Source organism: Ornithorhynchus anatinus, chromosome 17, assembly GCF_004115215.2.
Source record: "Ornithorhynchus anatinus isolate Pmale09 chromosome 17, mOrnAna1.pri.v4, whole genome shotgun sequence".
In the NCBI taxonomy this organism is placed as follows: domain Eukaryota; kingdom Metazoa; phylum Chordata; class Mammalia; order Monotremata; family Ornithorhynchidae; genus Ornithorhynchus; species Ornithorhynchus anatinus.
In genome coordinates, this window is record NC_041744.1 from 15,593,030 (window position 1) to 15,615,162 (window position 22,133).

The following is a 22,133-nucleotide window of genomic DNA, read 5'->3' on the forward strand; positions in this document are numbered from 1 at the left end:
GAAAAGGCCAGGGTGGAAGAAGTGAATCTGGCAGGGGAAATCGTGGCCTTTCCCCGTCCCCCTAATGTTCCTGTAAGGGCTCCTCTCCACCCCCAACGCACCAGCTCCGGGAATGAATGAATGATGATGGTATCCGTTGAGCGCTTACTACGTGCCGATCACTGTTCGAAGCGCTGGGGGAGATAGAAGGCCATCAGGTTGAACCACGTGGGGCTCACGGTCTCCACCCCCCATTTTAAAGGTGAGGGAGCTGAGGCCCAGAGAAGCGAAGCGGCCGGTCCAAAGTCACACAGCAGAAAGAGCCCAGGCTTGGGGATCAGAAGTCGTGGGTTCGAATCCTGGCTCTGCCACTTGGCAGCTGGGTGACTGTGGGCAAGTCACTTCACTTCTCTGTGCCTCAGTTCCCTCATCTGTCAAATGGGGATGAAGACTGTGAGCCCCACTTGGGCCAACCCGATGACCCTCTATCTCCCCTGCCGTTAGAACAGTGCTCTGCACATAGTAAGCGCTTAACGAACACCAACATTATTAACCTATTTATTTTGTCCCTATTTATTTTGTTAATGAGGTGTCCATCCCCTTGATTCTACTGATCGTGATTAAGTCGTCTTGTTTTTGTCCGTCTGTCTCCCCACATTTGACCGTGAGCCGTCAATGGGCAGGGATGGTCTCTATCTGTTGCCGGATCGCCCATTCCAAGCGCTTAGTCCAGTGCTCTGCACAGAGTAAGCGCTCAATAAATACTATTGAATGAATGAATGAATGCTCTGCACATAGCAAGCGCTCAATAAATACTATTGAATGAATGAATGCTCTGCACATAGCAATTGCTCAATAAATACTATTGAATGAATGAATGAATGAATGCTCTGCACATAGCAAGCGCTCAATAAATACTATTGAATGAATGAATGAATGAATGCTCTACACATAGCAAGCGCTCAATAAATACTATTGAATGAATGAATGAATGCTCTGCACATAGCAAGCGCTCAATAAATACTATTGAATGAATGAATGAATGCTCTGCACATAGCAAGCGCTCAATAAATACTACTGAATGAATGAATGCTCTGCGCATGGTAAGCGCTCAATAAATACTGTTGAATGAATTAAGCTCCATTTTACAGATGAGGGAACTGAGTCACAGAGCAGTGAAGTGACTCACCCAAGGGCACTAGCAGAGAAGAGGCGGAGTGGAGATTCGAACCCACATCCTCGGACTCTCCGGCCCTGCTCTTTCCACTCCGCCCCGCTGCTTCTGGGGCTAGACTTGAGGTAGTGGCCACCGGGCTGAGCTGTGCTGGACGCCCTCGCCCCGTTAGAGCGGAGCGCTGGGGGACCGCCAGGGGGCGTCGCGGAGCTATGGAAACAAGGGGGAGGGAAACAACCAATGGAAAGAACGCCCCCACCTGGCTTCCTCCAATCAGCGGAAAGGTGACGTCACCGCCGCCTTTTAGACGTAGGTGCCGCCTCCGTCTTTGCCGGACGAGTGTCGGAACCAGAGGCGGGTGGAGGCCGAGGCTCAGGGAGCCGCCCCGGTCGGGTCTACCGGGGGACCCGGAGCAGCCAGGTACGGGCGTGCAGGCCCCGGGCCGCAGGCCTGGCAGCGTGTTCAAGCTCCAAACTGCGCCTGCGCCGGGCCGCAGGCCTGGCAGCGTGTTCAAGCTCCAAACTGCGCCTGCGCCGGGCGGCTCGGGGTGAAGCTGCGCATGCGCCGGGCGGCTCGGGGTGAAGCTGCGCATGCCTCAGGGCTCGGGGTGAAGCTGCGCATGCGCCGGGAGGCTGCTGGGTTGAAAATAATAATAATAATAATGATGGCATTTGTTAATAATGTTGGTATTTGTTAAGCGCTTACTATGTGCAGAGCACTGTTCTAAGCGCTGGGGTAGACACAGGGGAATCAGATTGTCCCACGTGGGGCTCACAGTCTTCATCCCCATTTGACAGATGAGGTAACTGAGGCACAGAGAAGGAAGCGTTCACTATGTGCCAAGCACTGTTCTGAGCGCTGGGGAGGATATAGCGTGATCAGGTTGTCCCACGTGGGGCTCACAGACTTCACCCCATTTTCCAGATGAGGGAACTGAGGCCCAGAGAAGTGAAGTGACTTGCCCACAGTCATCCAGCTGCCAAGTGGCAGAGCTGGGATTCGAACCCACGACCTCTGACTCCCAAGCCCGGGCTCTTTCTACTGAGCCACGCTGTTTCTCCAGATTAAGACGGTGAGCCCCACGTGGGGCAACCTGATTGAGCAACGGCAACGCCACAGCGGTGGTAGGACCCATTCTCTGTCCACGACTTTAGAGTCTAGAGGGGCAGACGGGCGTTAACATAAAGCGATGAATTAATCGAGTTATAAGGAAGGACACAGTTGTACAAATCGTAGTGCGAGGGTGACGCCGAAGGGAGAGGGAGAAGAGGAAAAGGAAGACTTCAGTCCGGGAAGGCCTCTTGGAGGAGATGTGCTCTTACTGAGACTTTGAAGGTGGGGAAGGTGATCGTCTGTCAGATATGAAGAGGGAGGGAGATGCGGGCTAGAGGCAAGATGCGGGCAAGAGGTCAGCGGCGGGATAGATGAGATTGCGGTATAGTGAGTAGATTGGCATTAGAGGAAAGGCATGTACAGTACAGTAACGGTACAGAAATTGTAACAGAAAGAAGCCTCCAAACCATCAGAACAGCTCAGTCTCAAATTTCTGGATAATGAAGACACTTGCAAGGACCTCTGTGAAAACACCTCTTTAGTCCAACTGGAGCAATCCCAATACGATCGTCATCAGCAAATGCCTGAGACATTGTCCACCAGGTGACCATCGAGACTGAAAATGGGGCAGGATAGGACCACCAAGACTGGTTTCCTGATACAAACTATAAGGCATTAAAATCACTTTCAGAAAAGAAACAAAGGCATTGTCAGTGCCATGAGCCGCTTCCTCCTCATGACTAAAGGATGGTTTCCAGGAGCCTCCAACAGCCTCCCAATCTCCTTTTTCCCTGCTTTCCTTTCTTCTATCTTCCCTCATTTCTCTTTTCATTTTTCCCCTTAACAAGGCATTGCATTTTTAAATAAGAGCTATTTGAAATAATGACCCAACTTGAATCTAATTTGTGAGTGTTACAACTGAGGGTAAACAATTTCAAAATTAAACAAATGATTTTCCAACGATTACAGTTTAGGTCAATTCAGAATAGGCTATTGAGTTGGGAAATGAAGACTTCCAATTTGCTGTTCTAAACACTTAACCACTTATACATACGGTGATGTGTAAATCAATCATTCAATCCTATTTATTGAGTGCTTACTGTATGCAAAGCATTGCACTAAAAATTAGGCAGCAGTCATGTGATTTATCTATTCAACAAGTGGTTAAGTTTAGTTTGAATGCAGAATAAAGGTGAAATAGAAAGTAGTTGAATCACTAATTCTAGTTTTCTTCCAGTGTGTGTCTATATCTGCATCAGGTTAAGTTAGAGAAGCAGCATGGCTCAGTGGAAAGAGCACAGGCTTGGGAGTCAGAGGTCATGGGTTCGAATGCTGGATTTGCCACTTGTCAGCTGTGTGACTGTGGGCAAGTCGCTTAACTTCTCTGTGCCTCAGTTACCTCATCTGTAAAATGGGGATTAAGACTGGGAGCCTCACATGGGACAACCTGATGACCCTGTATCTACCCCACTGCTTAGAACAGTGCTCTGCACATAGTAAGCGCTTAACAAATACCAACATCATTATTATTATTATTGTTATTGACCCTGACATGGAAATATAGTTTCAGGTTGAATGTTCTATTGAAAAGTGAATAAAACAAATGGGAGATGTTTTAAACATTTTGTTTTTCAAGCATGGTTTGGTAAGGTAACTCTTGGGTGTAAGTTTCCAGTACCCTACTAGTATTGGCTATGGGAGGGAGAGTCAAGCAGAGGCATATCCATTCCATTCCTAGCTTGGCCAGTGGCTAGCAAGTGGAAAGCAGTTTGCTACAAGTCAAAACTCACGTATGCTGGGCAGCAACAGCATGGGAGAGAGTCGAGGGTGGAGACTCAAATTTACTGTGTGGAAGAAGGCAATGGTAAACCGCTTCTGTATTTTTGCCAAAAAAACCCTCCATTCAATAGTATTTGAGCGCTTACTATGTGCAGAGCACTGTACTAAGCGCTTGGAATGTACAAATCGGCAACAGATAGAGAAAGTCCCTGCCCTTTGATGGGCTTACAGTCTAAACAGGGGAGACAGGCAAGAACAATGGCAATAAATAGAGTCAAGGGGAAGAACATCTCATTAAAACAATAGCAAATAAATAGAATCAGGGTGATGTACATCTCATTAACAAAATAAATAGGGTAATGAAGATATATACAGTTGAGCAGACGAGTACAGTGCTGAGGGGATGGGAAGGGAGAGGGGGAGGAGCAGAGGGAAAGAGGGGAGAAGAAGGTTTAGCTGCGGAGAGGTGAAGGGGGGCAGGTAGAGGGAGCAGAGGGAAAAGGGGCGCTCAGTCTGGGAAGGTCCCTTGGAGGAGATGTGCTTTAAGTAGGGTTTTGAAGAGGGGAAGAGAATGAGTTTGGCGGAGGTGAGGAGGGAGGGCGTTCCGGGACCGCGGGAGGACGTGGCCCAGGGGTCGACGGCGGGATAGGCGAGAACGGGGGACGGTGAGGAGGTGGGCGGCAGAGGAGCGGAGCGTGCGGGGTGGGCGGTAGAAAGAGAGAAGGGAGGAGAGGTAGGAAGGGGCAAGGTGATGGAGAGCCTCGAAGCCTAGAGTGAGCAGTTTTTGTTTTGTGTGGAGGTCAATAGGCAACCACTGGAGGTTTTTAAGAAGGGGAGTGACATGCACACAGCGTTTCTGCAGGGAGATGAGCCGGGCAGCGGAGTGAAGAATAGAGTGGAGCGGGGCGAGAGAGGAGGAAGGGAGATCAGAGAGAAGGCTGACACAGTAGTCTAGCCGGGATATAACGAGAGCCCGTACCAGTAAGGTAGCCGTTTGGGTGGAGAGGAAAGGGCGGATCTTGGCGATATTATAAAGGTGAGACCGGCAGATCTCAGTAACGGATCGGATGTGTGGGGTGAACGAGAGAGACGAGTCAAAGATGACACCGAGGTCGCGGGCCCGAGAGACGGGAAGGGTGGCCGTACCATCCACGGTGATAGGGAAGTCAGGGAGAGGACCGGGCTTGGGAGGGAAGATGAGGAGCTCAATCTTGCTCATGTTGAGTTTTAGGTGGCGGGCCGACATCCAGGTGGAGACGTCCTGGAGGCAGGAGGAGATGCGAGCCTGAAGGGAGGGGGAGAGGACAGGGGCAGAGATGTAGATCTGCCTGTCATCTGCGTAGAGATGGTAGTCGAAACAGTGAGAGCGAATGAGTTTGAAGGAGTGTAAATGGAGAACAGAGGAGGGCCAAGAACTGACCCTTGAGGAACTCCAACAGTTAAAGGATGGGAGGGGGAGGAGGCGCCTGCAAAGGAGACTGAGAATGACCGGCCAGAGAGATAAGAGGAGAACCAGGAGAGGACGGAGTTCCTGAAGCCAAGGTGAGATAAAGTGTGGAGGAGGAGGGGATGGTCGACTGTGTCAAAGGCAGCTGAGAGGAGGATTAGAATGGAATAGGAGCCATTGGATTTGGCAAGGAGGAGGTCATGGGTGACCTTAGAGAGAGCAGTCTCGGTAGAGTGGAGGGGACGGAAGCCAGATTGGAGGGGGTCTAGGAGAGAATGGGAGTTAAGGAATTCTAAGCCGCGAGTGTAGATGACTCGTTCTAGGATTTTGGAAAGGAAGGGTAGTAGGGAGATAGGGCGATAACTGGAAGGGGAAGTGGGGTCGAGAGAGGGTTTTTTTTAGGATGGGAGAGATGTGGGCATGTTTGAAGGCAGAGGGGAAGAAGCCATTGGAGAGTGAGTGGTTAAAGATAGAAGTTAAGGAGGGGAGGAGGGCAGGGGTGATGTTTTTTATAAGGTGAGCGGGAATGGGGTCTGAGGCACAGGTGGAGGGGGTGGCACTTGCGAGGAGGGAGGAGATCCCCTCTGAGGATACTGCAGGGAAGGATGGAAAAGTAGGGGAGAGGGTTGGTGGGGGGGAGGCAAGAGGGCGAGGGCTGACTTTGGGGAGCTCAGACCTGATTGTGTTAATTTTTGTGATGAAGTAGGTGGCCAGATCATTGGGGGTGAGGGATGGGGGAGGGGGAGGAACAGAGGGCCTAAGGAAAGAGTTAAAGGTCCGGAACAGTTGGTGGGGGTGACGGGCATGGGTGTCGATGAGGGAGGAGAAGTTTTGCCTGGCGGAGGAGAGGGCAGAGTCAAGGCAGGAAAGGATCAATTTGAAATGTATGAGGTCGGCTTGGCTCTTGGACTTTGGGCAGCTCGAGCATAGGAGCGTAGGAGGCGGACAGAAGCGGTGACCCAGGGCTGTGGGTTAGTGGAGCGAGAGCGGCGGAGGGAAAGGGGGGCGAGAGAGTTGAGATGAGTAGAGAGGGTGGAGTTGAGAGCAGTGACCTGATCATTGAGAGTGGGAAGAGAGGACGGGGGGGCAAGGTGGGGAGAGATGCTTTTGGAGAGACGGATGGGATCAAGAGAGTGGAGGCCTCTGTGGGGGAGTAGCAAAGATTTGCAGGGGGAGGGAGTGTGAGAGATGAGGCAGGTGAGAAGGTTATGGTCAGAAAGAGGGATTTCAGAGTCGGTGAGGGAGGAGATAGTACAGCGGTAGGAGATGACGAGATCGAGGGTGTGACCGAGTCGGTGAGTGGGCGCGGTATGGTGGAGGAGGAGGTCGGCAGAGTCGAGGAGGGATAGCAGGCGGGCGGCAGAGGAGTCACCGGGTACATCCATGTGCATGTTGAAGTCTCTGAGGATCAGAGTGGGCAGAGAGAAGGTAGGTGAGAAAGGGGTCTAGGTGGTTGAAGTTGGAGGTGGGACCATTCATTCATTCATTCAATAGTATTTGAGCGCTTACTATGTGCAGAGCACTGTACTAAGAGCTTGGAATGTACAGATCGGTAACAGAGACAGTCCCTATCCTTTGACGGGCTCACAGTCTAATCGACCAGGAGGCTACAAGTATCTGGAGGGGGTGGTAGAGGTGAATGATATGGGCTTCGAAGGAGGGGAAGGAGAGGGAAGAGGAAGGAGGGATAGTGTGGGAGCGGCAGCGGGGTGAGAGGAGGAAGCCGACGCCTCCTCCCTTTCCGGTGAGTCTGGGGGAGTGGGAGAAGGAGAGGCCTCTGCTGGAGAGAGCGGCGGCGGAGACCGTGTCTTCCGGAGAGAGCCACGTTTCCGAAAGGGCGAGGAGGAGGAGAGAGCGGGAGAGGAAAAGGTCATGGATGAAAGGTAGTGTACCTGTAATGGAGCGGGGGTTCCAGAGGCCACACTTGAAAGTAGCTGTGGGTGCGAGCGGGGGAGAGGGGGAAGAGTGGGGGAGTACTTAGTACAGTGCTCTGCACACAGTAAGCATTCAATAAATAGGCTTGATTGGTTCAACTCCAGTGACATCCCCAGGTCCCCCAGAAACAATTTGACCATCCCACTCGGCCAGTGTGGTCCTTGGGCCGCAGGGGAGGTAAACAGTGAGGATAGGTTGGTATGACTTCCCATTCCAGGTACCCATTAGCCAGCCCCTTGAAGCCTAGATGGATTGTCCAAGAGGGCTAGTAGCATTAAATGAAGGATGCAGTAGTTAGAAAATTTCCAGAATGCAGAATTTCAGGAATGAGTTGAATGAAGAAGCGGGTATAGAATTTCCTCGGAGGGCACGGGATTTCCAGAGAGAAGGGTAAATTTCTAGTGAGTAGAGCGAGAGTGAAACCCCTGAAATTTCTGGAACTCTTGCCAGGGTCACTTTGACATTAACTTTATCTCAATCTCTCAGCTTATAAATTCTTTGAGGGAAGTCACATCTTTTAACTCTCTAGATTAACTCACTGTGGGCAGGAAATGTCTGTTTATTGTATTCTACCAAGCACTTAATACAGTGTTCTGTACACAGTAAGCACTCAATAAATGATTGAATGTGAGACCATTGAACCTGAGCCTCTGTTGCCGAATTTTACATTCCAAGCGCTTAGCACACAGTAAGTGCTCAATAAATACGACTAAATGAACTCTCTCTCAAGTGCTGAGTACAGTGCTCTGCACAGCATATGAAGTGGAGAGGGGTGAAGCTGGCGGTTTCCTGCCTTCCCTCTGCCATCACCCGTAGCTTTGGAAAGTTCCACCAGGTGCTTCCACTTCTGCTCCTCAAGATTCCTGGTTCTGCACCTGCCCTGCCTCATCCCCTGCTGTTGTTCATCTTATGCCCAGATGTCCAGGGTTCCCACCCCAAGATACATCAGTTATTTTGATGCTATTGATGCCTATTTGTTGTGTTGTCTGCCTCCCCCTTCTAGACAGTGAGCCCATTGTTGATTGCTCTGCACTGTAAGTGCTCAATAAATACGACTGAATGAATGAGCTCTACCTCCTACATAATAAATTATGCTTTTGTTAACCACTTACTATGTGCCAGGCACTGCACTAAGCACTAGGGTGGATATGAGCAAATCATATTCGACTCAGTCCATGTCCCATGTGGACCTCACAGTCTCATTCTCCATTTTACAGATGAGGTAACTGAAGCACAGAGATTTGAAGTGACCCGCCCAAGGTCACGTAGCAGGCAAGTGACGGAGGTGTGATTAGAACCCACGACCTCTCGACTCCCAAGCCCGGGCTCTTGCCACTAGGCCATGCTGCAGTCTCACCCCCACACCCCTGGGTCTCCCAGTTTCATCTGCTGCCAGTGGGGCCAAAAAGCTCATGCCCTCTCTACCAGGGGCGACTGCTCCCTGCCAGCCCACGGGCACGTAATCAGCGTTGCGATACTGTACTCTCCCAAGTGATTATTACAGTGCTCTGCACCCAGTAAGTACCCAATAAATACAACAATGAACCAACCATCGACATTTCTTGACGATTTTTCTACCGGGAACAGTAGTCCTGGAGCTTCTTCTCCAGGAACGGAGTTCCAGCCTGTTCCGCCTTTCTTCCAGCATGGCTCAGATCAACTGCAGACAAGTGCCCTCCATCCATGACAGATCGGGGTTCCTGGAACAGGTGCCCCCCATCCTCCCCAATCCAAACCCACCTCAGCATGCCAGCGCAGCCTGTCCACATACTGAAATGACTCGTGCAGGGGTAGAAAATTGCTTTAAGCCCAAACACTTAATATAAGTCTAATGGTTTAATAAATATTACAAGAGATCTCATCTTCTGTAAAGTCAAAATTTCAATAATAATAATACAATTTAATTAGGTCAGACACTGTTCCTGTCCCCCCAAAAAATGGGGCTCACAGTCCTTTAGGCCCTGGAGGGACAGGTTTGAGGGGGAGGAGGGAAATGAACCCCTAAAACAATCAAGCCACTGGGGAGCCCCTTCTCTGCACTGCGGGGACAACAAGGCAGTTTGAATCTCCCTCTCCAGGGGATGCCACGTCAAATCTCAACTCAGACTGTGGTTCGGAGCCAGGGAGGGGAAGGAACAACGAGGAAGAACCGGATTTTGGCAGAGCTCCGTGTTAGAAGCCGCCCGGGTACGCCCCGAGAGAGCAAAGGCTGTCTGCATGGAGCTCTGGATTAGAGACCAGGTGCAGTTTTCCATTCTGCCCCAGAGCATAAGCCTGAGGAGGAGAAGGGAAACAATAATAATAATAATTGTGGTGGTAATCTCTTACTATGTACCAGTCACTGTACTAAGAACTGAGGTACAAACAAGGAAATCAACTTGTACCCAAGTCCCTGTACCACAGCCTTAATCCCTATTTTACAGATGAGGGAACTGAGGAACAGAGAAGTGAAGTGACTTGCCCAAGGTCACCCAGCAGACAAATGGCAGAAGTCCTTCTGACTCCCCAGCCCGTGATCTATCCACTAGGCAACTCCGCTTCTCTGTTGATTGTGCTACTGGTTCGGTGCTCACTACGTACCAATCATTGTGCTAATCTCTGGGGTGATTACAATTGAATTAGACACTGTTCCCGTCCCACATGGGGCTCACAGTCGTTTAGGCCCCGGAGGGACAGGATTAGGTTTAGGGAGAGGGAGGACTGAGGAAAGGATGCAGGGGGCAGGGATGGAAATGCTCATCCTAAAATACTATTTCATCCTTTTTGGGAATCGTCAGTACAGTGTAGCTTAGAAACTCAGTGTTGTTCACTTTCAGGCACCCGTAACTTACTGCAACCCCGAGAAGGGGACCAAAATGGCAGTAGAGCAAATTATCCAATCTAACTCCCAGCATAATGTTCTCTCCTGTAACACTTTCAATAAAACCTAATAATTGGCAGCAACTGTAAATAGCAGTTTACAGTGCACATCTCCTATTCGTAATGGAATCTCTGTGTTTGATCCTTTAAAGCATTTTGTCTCCTAATGGCATAAAAGTCAGGTTTGCTACAGATCCACCTTCTGTCTGTGTAGCTTCTGGCACTGCTAACTCTGTTATCGTTCAGATAAGCACATTCTCCTTTTCCTTTAACTTCAAACCTGTAACAGAAGACAGAGGGTCAGTCAATATGAAGCTGCACATTTCCACGGAAGAGTTCCCGATCCTCTACCCTCTGGTAGCGGGAGAGAAGAAGGCTAGTGTGAGTCTTTCTCTCCCCTACACATATATCACTTCAGGTCCTGGCTTTGCTAGAATCTAAGGAGAGGGAAGGAAACTGATCCCAAGACTCACCACTCAGTGAACTTGATGCCGCTTGTCCACTTCCAGTCATGGCCTGATTCCCTGTTCAGCCCGATCCAGTGGTCAGCGGGGCCTTTGTATCGCATCAACAAGTCCTTTCAAAAAGGATACAGAAAGGGTCTGTCAAGGGTTTTCCTATGCCGGAGGTGTAGCTCACACACCTAGGCTGTATTATTTATTACGGTGCCCCGGCCTTTTTGGCGGGGGCGGGCAGGCCCCCCTTTGTGAGCCCAGGATGAAGAAGGGGTCCAATGCCGTCCCCCAAGTCCTGGCCATCTCTGGATTGCCAACATCTTCACCGGGAAGTCTGCTCGCCGCTCCAGTGTGAGGAACTTCGGTCCACGGCTCTAAGCCTTATTGATTTCGGGCTGCCCCTCCGGTTCAAAAGAGGTGGCTGAGCTTGGCCACCCCGGGTTCATGACATCAGCCAAGTTATCTTCATCACCTACTTCTCTCCTCTCTCTCCGCCAGACACTGAACCCGTCTCTAGTTTTGCTTCCAGGACTGGTCAATCAATAAACCAATTTACTTAGCATCTCCTGTGTGTAGAACTCTAAGCCAAGAGTTTAGGAGAGTATGAGAGAATAAGACAACGTGCTCCTTGTCTTCAGCAAGTATTTAATCTAGCAGCGTGTCCCCTTCTGTACTTGAGTGAGGTGCAGCGAGAATGAACTAGTGTGCTGGGGCTGAGTCCAGGCAGGGAAGAGGGCTTCTCTGTGGACAGCACAGCGCAGCCTGTTCAGCTGCCCCAAACTCTTTCTCCACAAAGACCCAGTTTGGGCTTGCTGGTCTCCTGAACACTGTGGGGCTACAGGAGGGCTCAGGATTGTCTTTTTACCATTTCCTTCTGAGTGTCGATCACAGCGAGACCTGCAGCGTGGGAGGTACAGAAATTCTGGCTAGATGTCCAGTTCCTCGTGTCGTTAGAAAAATAGTAACATTTCTCTTGGAATCCAAGCCAGTCACCTGGGCAAGGAGCAGGGATAGGGAGTTCTGGGAGACGCTTGGCTCTTTCCACTAAAAACAGAACAGTGAGATGAACATGAGGGGCTGTGAGAAAAAAACAACCCTAACAAAACCGAAACCATACTCCAAAGTAGGGCAGATTCCCCGCTGCCTGCTCAACTCCATTTTCCACCAGTCTGAAGCTGGCAAGATTCCTTTAACCCTCAGAAACCTGCATCTGACCTGGCCCAAGTCTTCGTTCACTGTTGTGACTCTGATAGAGGAGGCCAGGCCTTCCTTCTAGGGGGCTAACCCGTGTGACCCTCCCCCATCTGGAACTCTGCAGGGCAGAAAGGTGAGAAAACAAGGGAAGGGGCTCAGATCCCGCAACAACAAACACACCATTGAGAGCTCGGGCCCGGGGACATTGCGCTCCCCTTCTCGACCCTGGGGACATTGTGCTCCCCTGCTCGGCCCTAGGGACATTGTGTCCTCTGGGGACATTGTGTCCCCCTGCTCGGGCCCGGGGACATTGTGCTCCCCAACCGCTCCCCCACTCCGCCCGAGGTGGCCATTTTGGGAAGCCCCCACCCCACCTGAGGCGGCCATTTTGGGAAGGCCTCACTCCCTCTTCCCCCTTGAGGTGATTCATCTCCCCCGCCCCCGCCCCGGGCGACGATGTTCTTGTTCTCACCCTGTTACCTTACCTTAGCCGCCGCCTACGGCCGCAACCCATCCCAGACAACCTCAGGGCCCCCCTGCCGCCACAGGGACATTTGGTCATGAGTTCTGGGACTCTCTCGGCCGCTGGCCGCTTGACTTTGAGTCTGATCGGGTAGGGTCGGCTCGTCCCCCGACCCTGGTCATCGCCTGCTTATTAACACTATTGTATTGTGTCTTTCTGTACCATGTTGCTATATTAGCGATTTCGCTTATTGTTTATTGTCGTCAGTGCTGCCACCCACCTCTCTGGCCTCACCAGCCGCCTGACTTTGAGTTTGATCAGGTCGCCCCTTAATCGAGCCTACCCCGACCCTGGTCATCGCCCGCTTATTAACGCTACTATATTGTATCATACTGTATCATGTTGCTATATTAGCACTACTGTATTGTATCATACTGTATCATGTTGCTATATTACCGATTTCGTTTGTTACTGTTTATCGTTGTCAGTGCTGCCACCCACCTCTCTGGGCCTTGCCATGTCCCTCCTCCCCCCCTCCCGCCCCTTCCTATCCTCCCCTTCCCCTCTCTCCCTCAGATCTTTCCCGCTCTCTCCTCTGTCTCCTCCCCGCCTCCGGTCCCCCGCCCTAGAACCCCACTTTACCAGCGCTACCCCTCTTCCCCCTCCCCCTACTCTTCCCCCCACCAAACCCCCTCTTCACCCCCTCCCCCCTTCTCTCTTCCCCACCCACGCCCCATCCCAGTCCTCCTGTCCCACCGCCACCCCTCATCCCCCTCTCCCCGTCCAGGGCCCCGCCACCTCCTTCCCATCCAAACCTTCCCCTCCCCCCATCCTTCCCCCCCTCCCCCCCTTGCACCCACAGCTACTTTCAAGTGTGGCCTCTGGAACCCCTGCTCTATTACAGGTAAGCTACCTTTCGTCCATGACCTTTTCCTCTCCCGCTCTCTCCTCCTCCTCGCCCTTTCGGAAACGTGGCTCTCTCCCGAAGACACGGTCTCCGCCGCCGCTCTCTCCAGCGGAGGCCTCTCCTTCTCCCACTCCCCCAGACTCACCGGTAAGGGAGGAGGCGTCGGCTTCCTCCTCTCACCCCGTTGCCGCTTCCGCACTATCCCTCCTCCCCCCTCCCTCTCCTTCCCCTCCTTCGAAGCCCATATCATTTGCCTCTACCACCCCCTCCAGATACTTGTCACTGTCATCTACCTCCCGGTCCCACCTCCGACTTCTTCAACCACCTTGACCCCTTTCTCACCTTCCTCCTCTCCTTCTTTCTGCCCACTCTGATCCTTGGAGACTTCAACATCCATACGGATGTACCCGACGACTCCTCTGCCGCCCGCCTGCTATCCCTCCTCGACTCTGCCGACCTCCTCCTCCACCATACCGCGCCCACTCACCCAGTCGGTCACACCCTCGATCTTGTCATCTCCTCCCTCACCGACTCTGAAATCCCTCTCTCTGACCATAACCTTCTCACCTGCCTCATCTCTCACACTCCCTCCCCCTGCAAATCTTCGCTACTGCCCCACAGAGACCTCCGCTCTCTCGATCCCATCCGTCTTTCCGAAAGCATCTCTCCTCACCTTGCCGCCCTGTCCTCACTTCCCACTGTCGATGATCAGGTCTCCGCTCTCAACTCCACCCTCTCTACTCATCTCGACTCTCTCGCCCCCCTTTCCCTCCACCGCTATCGCTCCACTAACCCACAGCCCTGGATCACCTCCTCTGTCTGCCTCCTACGCTCCTACGCTCGAGCTGCTGAGCGCTGCTGGCGAAAGTCCAAGCACCAAGCCAACCTCACACACTTCAAATTTCTCCTTTCCTGCCTTAACTCTGCCCTCTCCTCCGCCAGGCAAAACTTCTTCTCCTCCCTCATCGACACCCATGCCCGTCACCCCCGCCAACTGTTCCGGACCTTTAACTCTATCCTTAGGCCTCTGTTCCTCCCACTCCCCCATCCCTCACCCCCAATGATCTGGCCACCTATTTCCTCACGAAAATCAACACGATCAGGTCTGAGCTCCCCAAAGTCACCCCTCCGCCTCTCCCCTCCCCCCACCAACCCTCTCCCCTACATTCCCATCCTTCCCTGCAGTATCCTCAGAGGAGATCTCCTCCCTCCTCGCAAGTGCCACCCCCTCCACCTGCGCCTCCGACCCCATTCCCTCTCACCTTATTAAAACCATCGCCCCTGCCCTCCTCCCTTCCTTAACTTTTATTTTTAACCACTCAATCTCCAAGGGCTCCTTCCCCTCTGCCTTCAAACATGCCCACGTCTCCCCAATCCTAAAAAAACCCGCTCTTGACCCCACTTCCCCCTCCAGTTATCGCCCTATCTCCCTACTACCCTTCCTTTCCAAAATCCTAGAACGAGTCGTCTACAATCGATGCTTAGAATTCCTTAACTCCCATTCTCTCCTGGACCCCTTCCAATCTGGCTTCCGTCCCCTCCACTCTACCGAGACTGCTCTCTCTAAGGTCACCCGTGACCTCCTCCTTGCCAAACCCAATGGCTCCTACTCCATTCTAATCCTCCTTGACCTCTCTGCTGCCTTTGACACCGTCGACCATCCCCTCCTCCTCCATACCTTATCTCACCTTGGCTTCACGGACTCTGTCCTCTCCTGGTTCTCCTCTCACCTCTCTGGCTGGTCATTCTCGGTCTCCTTCGCTGGAGCCTCCTCCCCCTCCCATCCTTTAACTGTTGGAGTTCCTCAAGGGTCAGTTCTTGGCCCTCTTCTGTTCTTCATTTACACTCACTCCCTTGGAGAACGCATTTGCTCTCACAGCTTTGATTACCATCTCTACACAGATGACACGCAGATCTACATCTCCGCCCCTGTCCTCTCCCCCTCCCTTCAGGCTCGCATCTCCTCCTGCCTCCGGGACGTCTCCACCTGGATGTTGGCCCGCCACCTAAAACTCAACATGAGCGAGACTGAGCTCATCTTCCCTCCCAAGCCCGGTCCTCTCCCTGACTTCCCTATCACTGTGGATGGCACGACCATCCTTCCCGTCTCTCGGGCCCGCGATCTCGGTGTCAACCTTGACTCGTCTCTCTCGTTCACCCCACACATCCTATCCGTTACCGAGACCTGCCGGTTTCACCTTTACAATATCGCCGAGATCCGCCCTTTCCTCTCCACCCAGACGGCTACCTTACTGCTGCGGGCTCTCGTTATATCCCGGCTAGACTACTGTGTCAGCCTTCTCTCTGACCTCCCTTCCTCCTCTCTCGCCCCGCTCCAGTCTATTCTTCACTCCGCTGCCCGGCTCATCTTCCTGCAGAAACGATCTGGGCATATCACTCCCCTTCTTAAACAACTCCAGTGGTTGCCTATCGACCTCCGCTCCAAACAAAAACTCCTCACTCTAGGCTTCAAGGCTCTCCCTCACCTTGCCCCTTCGCTCAGTGGAAAGAGCATGGGCTTTGGAGTCAGGGCTCATGAGTTCGAATCCCAGCTCTGCCACTTGTCGGCTGTGTGACTGTGGGCAAGTCACTTAACTTCTCTGTGCCTCAGTTCCCTCATCTGTAAAATGGGGATTAAGATTGTGAGCCCCACGTGGGACAACCTGATTCCCCTATGTCTACCCTAGCGCTTAGAACAGTGCTTGGCACATAGTAAGCACTTAACAAATACCAACATTATTATTACCTCTCCTTCCTTCTCTCTACTGCCCAGCCCGCACGCTCCGCTCCTCTGCCGCCCACCTCCTCACCGTCCCTTGGTCTCGCCTATCCCGCCGTCGACCCCCGGGCCACGTCCTCCCGCGGTCCCGGAACGCCCACCTCCTCACCTCCGTCAAACTGATTCTCTTCCCCTCTTCAAAACCCTACTTAAAACTCACCTCCTCCAAGAGGCCTTCCCAGACTGAGCTCCTCTTCTCCCTCTACTCCCTCTGCCACCCCCCCTTCACCTCTCCGCAGCTAAACCCTCTTTTCCCCCATTTCCCTCTGCTCCTCCCCCTCTACCTTCCCATCCCCTCAGCACTGTACTCGTCTGCTCAACTGTATATATTTCCATTACCCTATTTATTTTGTTAATGAATTGTACATTGCCTTGATTCTATTTAGTTGCCATTGTTTTTACGAGATGTTCTTCCCCTTGTCTCTATTTATCGCCGTCGTTCTCGTCTGTCCGTCTCCCCCGATTAGACTGTAAGCCCGTCAAACGGCAGGGACTGTCTCTATCTGTTGCCGACTTGTTCATTCCAAGCGCTTAGTACAGTGCTCTGCACTGTCCCGGCTGGAACAATAAGGAAAACCAAACATTTGTTAGCTCCCTGTCAGTGAATAAATATGTACAGGTCACCCATGGGGAAAACTCTAACGAAGACCTAGGAATTCTCTGGAAGAGAAAAGCCAAGTAAATAGGCACTTGCAATATTGTCATCTGGTCAGAAAAACTGAGAAATAGAGCACTTACATGCTAAGATGAAGGATAGAGCAATCACCAAGAAGATCAGAAGCGTGGTGACCACAGCTAATAGGTGAATACAAACTGGTTTAACATTTCCAAGAGGTTTAGTAAGTGACCAGTTACCTGAAAAAATACAAATTACTTATTCACCTCTGAAAAATTTATGCCAGCCAGTCATTCATTCATATCGTAATGAGCATTTACTGCATGCCGAGCACAGTATTAAGTGCTTGGAAAAGTACAATACAACAGTAAAAGTGACATTCTCTGCCCACAGTGAGCTTACAGTCTTGAAATGTTATTTCTGTCTGCCCTGTGATTTTGATTCTGTGGCAGATATTTTACCCAGATTTCTGACATAATTCTCATTCCCAGAAGGAAAACCGGCATTCGGGAGTGCCTACGGTATTCAGGGTACATTTGGGAACTTGTAATTCAAGTTAAAGACATAGCTCCTGCCCTCAAGGAGTCTACAGTCCGTTGAGGGAGGCAAGTAGATTCAAGATACCAAACCCCAAAGAGACGCCACATGGCTTAGTAGAAAGAGCACGGGTTTGGGAGTCGCAGGATGTGGTTTCTAATCCCGGCTCCGCCACTTGACTCCTCTGGGCCTCAGTTACCTGTAAAATGGGGACTAAAATTGTGAGCCAGATGGTACAACCTGATTGTCTTGTATTCAGAACAGTGCTTGGCATATAACCCTTAAATACTATAATAATAATATTATGGGTAAAAGTGGGCAAAAAATAAAACAGACACTAGGGGAATACTTCTTGGAGTAGGTGGGATTTCCGGGGGACTTTTTAACTGCTTACTTTTGTGTTGATGTTGTTACTTCTCTGTCTTTTGTTGCAAATTGTAAGCTGCTTGAGGGCAGAACCATCTTTTACTTTAGTTAAATGTTCCCAAGCACCTGATTTAGTTTTCTGCTCACAGTGGGCATAATAGGCACTCAATCAATGCTGTTCATTCTACTCCTCCCCACATACATGAGTAATGAAATCTCAGTACAAGTAAACAGGCATCAGTCTCAACAGAGTTAATGATATATACATATCAAAACAAGTAACCAGGCATCACCATAAATAGAATTAGAGAGACAAGGGTAAGTGCTGTGGGGCGAGGGGGGCAAAGGGAACACCGAGGTGACAGGAGAGATAGGGGGAGTCACTCGCCTAAGGTCACACAACAGTAAGTAGCAGGGACGGGACTAGAAGCCATGATTAACGCCCGGGCCCACGCACTATCCATTTAGTCATGCCCTTTCTGACTCTACAGTTCCTGCAACTGCTGGGTTTCTCTTTCCCAGTAACGATTTCAGAACGAAAGAGAAAGGCAAAAAAAACCCAAGGGGAAGGAGGAAAAGAGGGGACGGACAAGGGAAGGAAAAGGCCAGGGTGGAAGAAGTGAATCTGGCAGGGGAAATCGTGGCCTTTCCCCGTCCCCCTAATGTTCCTGTAAGGGCTCCTCTCCACCCCCAACGCACCAGCTCCGGGAATGAATGAATGATGATGGTATTCGTTGAGCGCTTACTACGTGCCGATCACTGTTCGAAGCGCTGGGGGAGATAGAAAGTCATCAGGTTGAACCACGTGGGGCTCACGGTCTCCACCCCCCATTTTACAGGTGAGGGAGCTGAGGCCCAGAGAAGTGAAGCGGCCGGTCCAAAGTCACACAGCAAATGAGTGGTGGGGCAGAATTAGAACCCACGACCTTTGACTCCCAAGCCCCTGCCCAAAACCCGGCTCCCTTCTGTACCCGCCCCATGCCTGCTTGGCTTCGTGGCAAGAGCCCGGGCTTGGGGGTCAGGGGTCGTGGGTACTAATCCTGCCCCCGCCACTTCTCAGCTGTGTGACTTTAGCCAAGTCACTTCATTGAGCCTCAATTCCTTCATCTGTCCAATGGGGATGAATAATAATAATAATGATAATGTTGGTATTTGTTAAGCGCTTGCTATGTGCAGAGCACTGTTCTAAGCGCTGGGGTGGATACAGGGTCATCAGGTTGTCCCACGTGAGGCTCACAGTCTTAATCCCCATTTTATAGATGAGGTCACTGAGGCATAGAAAAGTTAAGTGACTTGCCCACAGTCACACAGCTAAGTAAGACTGGGAGCCCCAGGGGGGACAACCTGATGACTTTCTATCTCCCCCAGCCCTTAGAACAGTGCCTGGCACAGAGTAAGCACTTAAAAATGTTAGCCAAGTCACTTCACTGAGCCTCAGTTCCTTCATCTGTCCAATGGGGATGAATAATAATAATGTTGGTATTTGTTAAGCGCTTACTATGTGCTAAGTACTGTTCTAAGCGCTGGGGTAGAAAAAAGGGTCATCAGGTTGTCCCACGTGAGGCTCAGTCTTAATCCCCATTTTACAGATGAGGCAACTGAGGCACAGAGAAGTCAAGTCACTTGCCCACAGTCACACAGGGACTGGGAGCCCCACGTGTGACAACTTGATGACTTTCCATCTCCCCCCCCCCCCGGTGCTTAGAACAGTGCCTGGCACAAAGTAAGCGCTTAAAAATGTTAGCCAAGTCACTTCACTGGGCCTCAGTTCCTTCATCTGTCCAGTGGGGATGAATAATAACAATAATGTTGGTATTTGTTAAGCGCTTACTAAATGCAGAGCACTGTTCTAAGCGAGGGGGTGGATACAGGGTCATCAGGTTGTCCCATGTGAGCTTAAAACTAACATTATTGAAGCAGTGTGGCTCATTGGAAAGAGCCCGGGCTTGGAAGTCAGAGGTCATGGGTTCAAATCCCGGCTCCCCCCCGCTTGTCAGCTGTGTGACTCTGGGCAAGTCACTTCACTTCTCTGGGCCTCAGTTACCTCATCTGGAAAATGGGGTGAAGCCTGTGAGCCCCACGTGGGGCAACCTGATCACCCTATATCCTCTCCAGCACTTAGAACAGTGCTTGGCACAGAGTAAACGCTTAACACATGCCATCATTATTATTATTATTAATATCATCCCGGCAGCGGTCCGGCGCATGCGCAGCTTCACCCCGAGCCACGTAGCGCAGGCGCAGTTTAGAGCTTGAACCACGCTGCCAGTCCTGCGGCCCGGCGCAGGCGCGGTTTAGAGCATGAACACGGGGGCCAGTCCCGCGATCCGGCGCAGGCGCAGTTTAGAGCTTGAACACGCTGTCGGTCCAGCGCAGGCGCGGTTTAGAGCTTGAACCACGCTGCCAGTCCCGCGATCCGGCGCAGGCGCGGTTTAGACCTTGAACACGCTGCCAGTCCCGCGATCCGGCGCAGGCGCGGTTTAGAGCTTGAACACGCTGCCAGTCCCGCGATCCGGCGCAGGCGCGGTTTAGAGCTTGAACACGCTGCCAGTCCCGCGATCCGGCGCAGGCGCGGTTTAGAGCTTGAACACGCTACCAGTCCCGCGATCTGACGCAGGCGCAGTTTAGAGCTTGAACACGCTACCAGTCCCGCGGCCCGGCGCATGCGCGCCCGTACCTGGCTGCTCCGGGTTCCCCGTTGGTCCCGACCGGAGCGGCTCCCTCTCTGCGAGCTCGGGGTTGTTGGCGGCTCCCTGAGCCTCAGCCTCCATCCGCCTCTGGTTCCGACACTCGTCCGACAAAGACGGAGGCGGCACCTGCGTCTAAAAGGCGGCGGTGACGTCACCTTTCCGCTGATTGGAGGAAGCCAGGTGGGGGCGTTCTTTCCATTGGTTGTTTCCCTCCCCCTTGTTTCCATAGCTCCGCGACGCCCCCTGGCGGTCCCCCAGCGCTCCGCTCTAACGGGGCGAGGGCGTCCAGCACAGCTCAGCCCGGTGGCCACTACCTCAAGTCTAGCCCCAGAAGCAGCGGGGCGGAGTGGAAAGAGCAGGGCCGGAGAGTCCGAGGATGTGGGTTCGAATCTCCACTCCGCCTCTTCTCTGCTAGTGCCCTTGGGTGAGTCACTTCACTGCTCTGTGGTTCAGTTTCCTCATCTGTATACCCTTCCTTTCCAAAAATCCTAGAACGAGTCGTCTACAATCGCTGCTTAGAATTCCTTAACTCCCATTCTCTCCTGGACCCCTTCCAATCTGGCTTCCGTCCCCTCCACTCTACCGAGACTGCTCTCTCTAAGGTCACCCGTGACCTCCTTCTTGCCAAATCCAATGGCTCCTACTCTATCCTAATCCTCCTCGACCTCACAGCCGCCTTTGACACTGTCGACCATCCCCTTCTCCTCCACCCCTTATCTCACCTTGGCTTCACGGACTCCGTCCTCTCCCGGTTCTGCTCTTATCACTCTGGCGGGTCATTCTCGGTCTCCTTCGCAGGCGCCTCCTCCCCCTCCCAACCTTTAGCTGTGAAGTTCCCGAAGGGTCAGTTCTTGGCCCACCTCTGTTCTCCATTTACACTCACTTCCTCGGTGAACTCAATTGCTCTAACGGCTTCAACTACCATCTCTATGCAGATGACACACAGATCTACCTCTCTGCCCCGTCCTCTCCCCTTCCCTTCAGGCTCATATCTCCTCCCGCCTCCAAGACGTCTCCACCTGGATGTCGGCCCGCCACTTAAAACTCAACATGACCAAAACTGAGCTCCTCCTCTTCCCTCCCAAGCCCGGTCCTCTCCCAGACTTTCCTATCATTGTGGATGGTACGGCCATCCTTCCCGTCTCTTGGGCCCGCGACTTCGGTGTCATCTTTGACTCGTCTCTCTCGTTCACCCCACACATCCGATCCGTTACCGGTCTCACCTTTATAATATCGCCAAGATCCGCCCTTTCCTCTCCACCCAAACGGCTACCTTACTGGTACGGGCTCTAGTAATATCCCGGCTAGATTACTGTTTCAGCCTTCTCTCTGATCTCCCTTCCTCCTCTCTCGCCCCGCTCCAGTCTATTCTTCACTCCGCTGCCCGGCTCATCTTCCTGCAGAAACGATCTGGGCATGTCACTCCCCTTCTTAAACAACTCTAGTGGTTGCCTATCGACCTCCGCTCCAAACAAAAACTCCTCACTCTAGGCCTCGAGGCTCTCCATCACCTTGCCCCTTCCTACCTCTCCTCCCTTCTCTCTTTCCACCGCCCACCCCGCACGCTCCGCTCCTCCGCCACCCACCTCCTCACCGTCGACCCCTGGGCCATGTCCTCCCGCGGTTCTGGAACGTCCTCCCTCCTCACCTCCGACAATCTAATTCTCTTCCCCTCTTCAAATCCCTACTTACAGCTCACCTCCTCCAAGAGGCCTTCCCAGACTGAGCTCCCCTCTTTTTCCCTCTGCTCCCTCTACGCCCCCCCCTTCACCTCTCCCCAGCTAAACCCTCTTCTCCCCCCTTTCCCTCTCCTCCTCCCCCTCTCCCGTCCCACCTCCTCAGCACTGTACTCGTCCGCTCAACTGTATATATCTTCCTCACCCTATTTATTTTGTTTAAT

General features: G+C 52.2%; 1 protein-coding gene and 2 long non-coding RNA genes across 4 annotated transcripts in view; 2 read left to right on the forward strand and 1 right to left on the reverse strand.

Annotated features, from left to right (window-relative positions):
- The first annotated feature begins 1,393 nt into the window (after positions 1-1,393).
- Positions 1,394-3,092, forward strand: LOC103169629. Its single transcript, XR_485782.3, has 2 exons — positions 1,394-1,573; positions 2,658-3,092. It is a non-coding gene; the product is annotated as an uncharacterized LOC103169629 (long non-coding RNA).
- A 6,092-nt stretch (positions 3,093-9,184) lies between these two features.
- LOC114817844 (C-type lectin domain family 2 member D-like) lies at positions 9,185-20,336 on the reverse strand. Of its 2 annotated transcripts, XM_029082223.2 has the most exons (5): positions 20,221-20,336; positions 16,763-16,879; positions 11,547-11,725; positions 10,700-10,803; positions 9,185-10,506 (listed from the first exon to the last, which is right to left on the reverse strand). In XM_029082223.2, exons 1-5 carry the CDS (start codon positions 20,312-20,314, stop codon positions 10,341-10,343), a joined length of 660 nt encoding a protein of 219 aa, XP_028938056.1. In that variant the 5' UTR covers positions 20,315-20,336; the 3' UTR covers positions 9,185-10,340. The 2 variants fall into 2 exon arrangements, with proteins under 2 accessions (XP_028938056.1, XP_039770359.1); XM_039914425.1 differs by lacking the exon at positions 16,763-16,879.
- LOC114817845 overlaps positions 20,337-22,133 on the forward strand; it is a 55,641-nt gene continuing 53,844 nt past the window's right edge. The window contains exon 1 of the long non-coding RNA XR_005660959.1: positions 20,337-20,413. This is a non-coding gene — a long non-coding RNA (uncharacterized LOC114817845). The remainder of the gene's footprint in view (positions 20,414-22,133) is intronic.

Bases quoted from the DNA above. Each gene is read 5' to 3' on its own strand.
- LOC114817844 (XM_029082223.2), bottom strand. From the start codon at position 20,314: ATGGAGGCTGAGGCTCAGGGAGCCGCCAACAACCCCGAGCTCGCAGAG. The intron at 11,726-16,762 runs GTAAGTGCTCTA...TTCTGTTTTTAG, and splicing joins TCTATCCTTCATCTTAGCAT to TGGAAAGAGCCAAGCGTCTC. The intron at 10,804-11,546 runs GTAAAAAGACAA...CCTTTTTGAAAG, and splicing joins TCGACACTCAGAAGGAAATG to GACTTGTTGATGCGATACAA.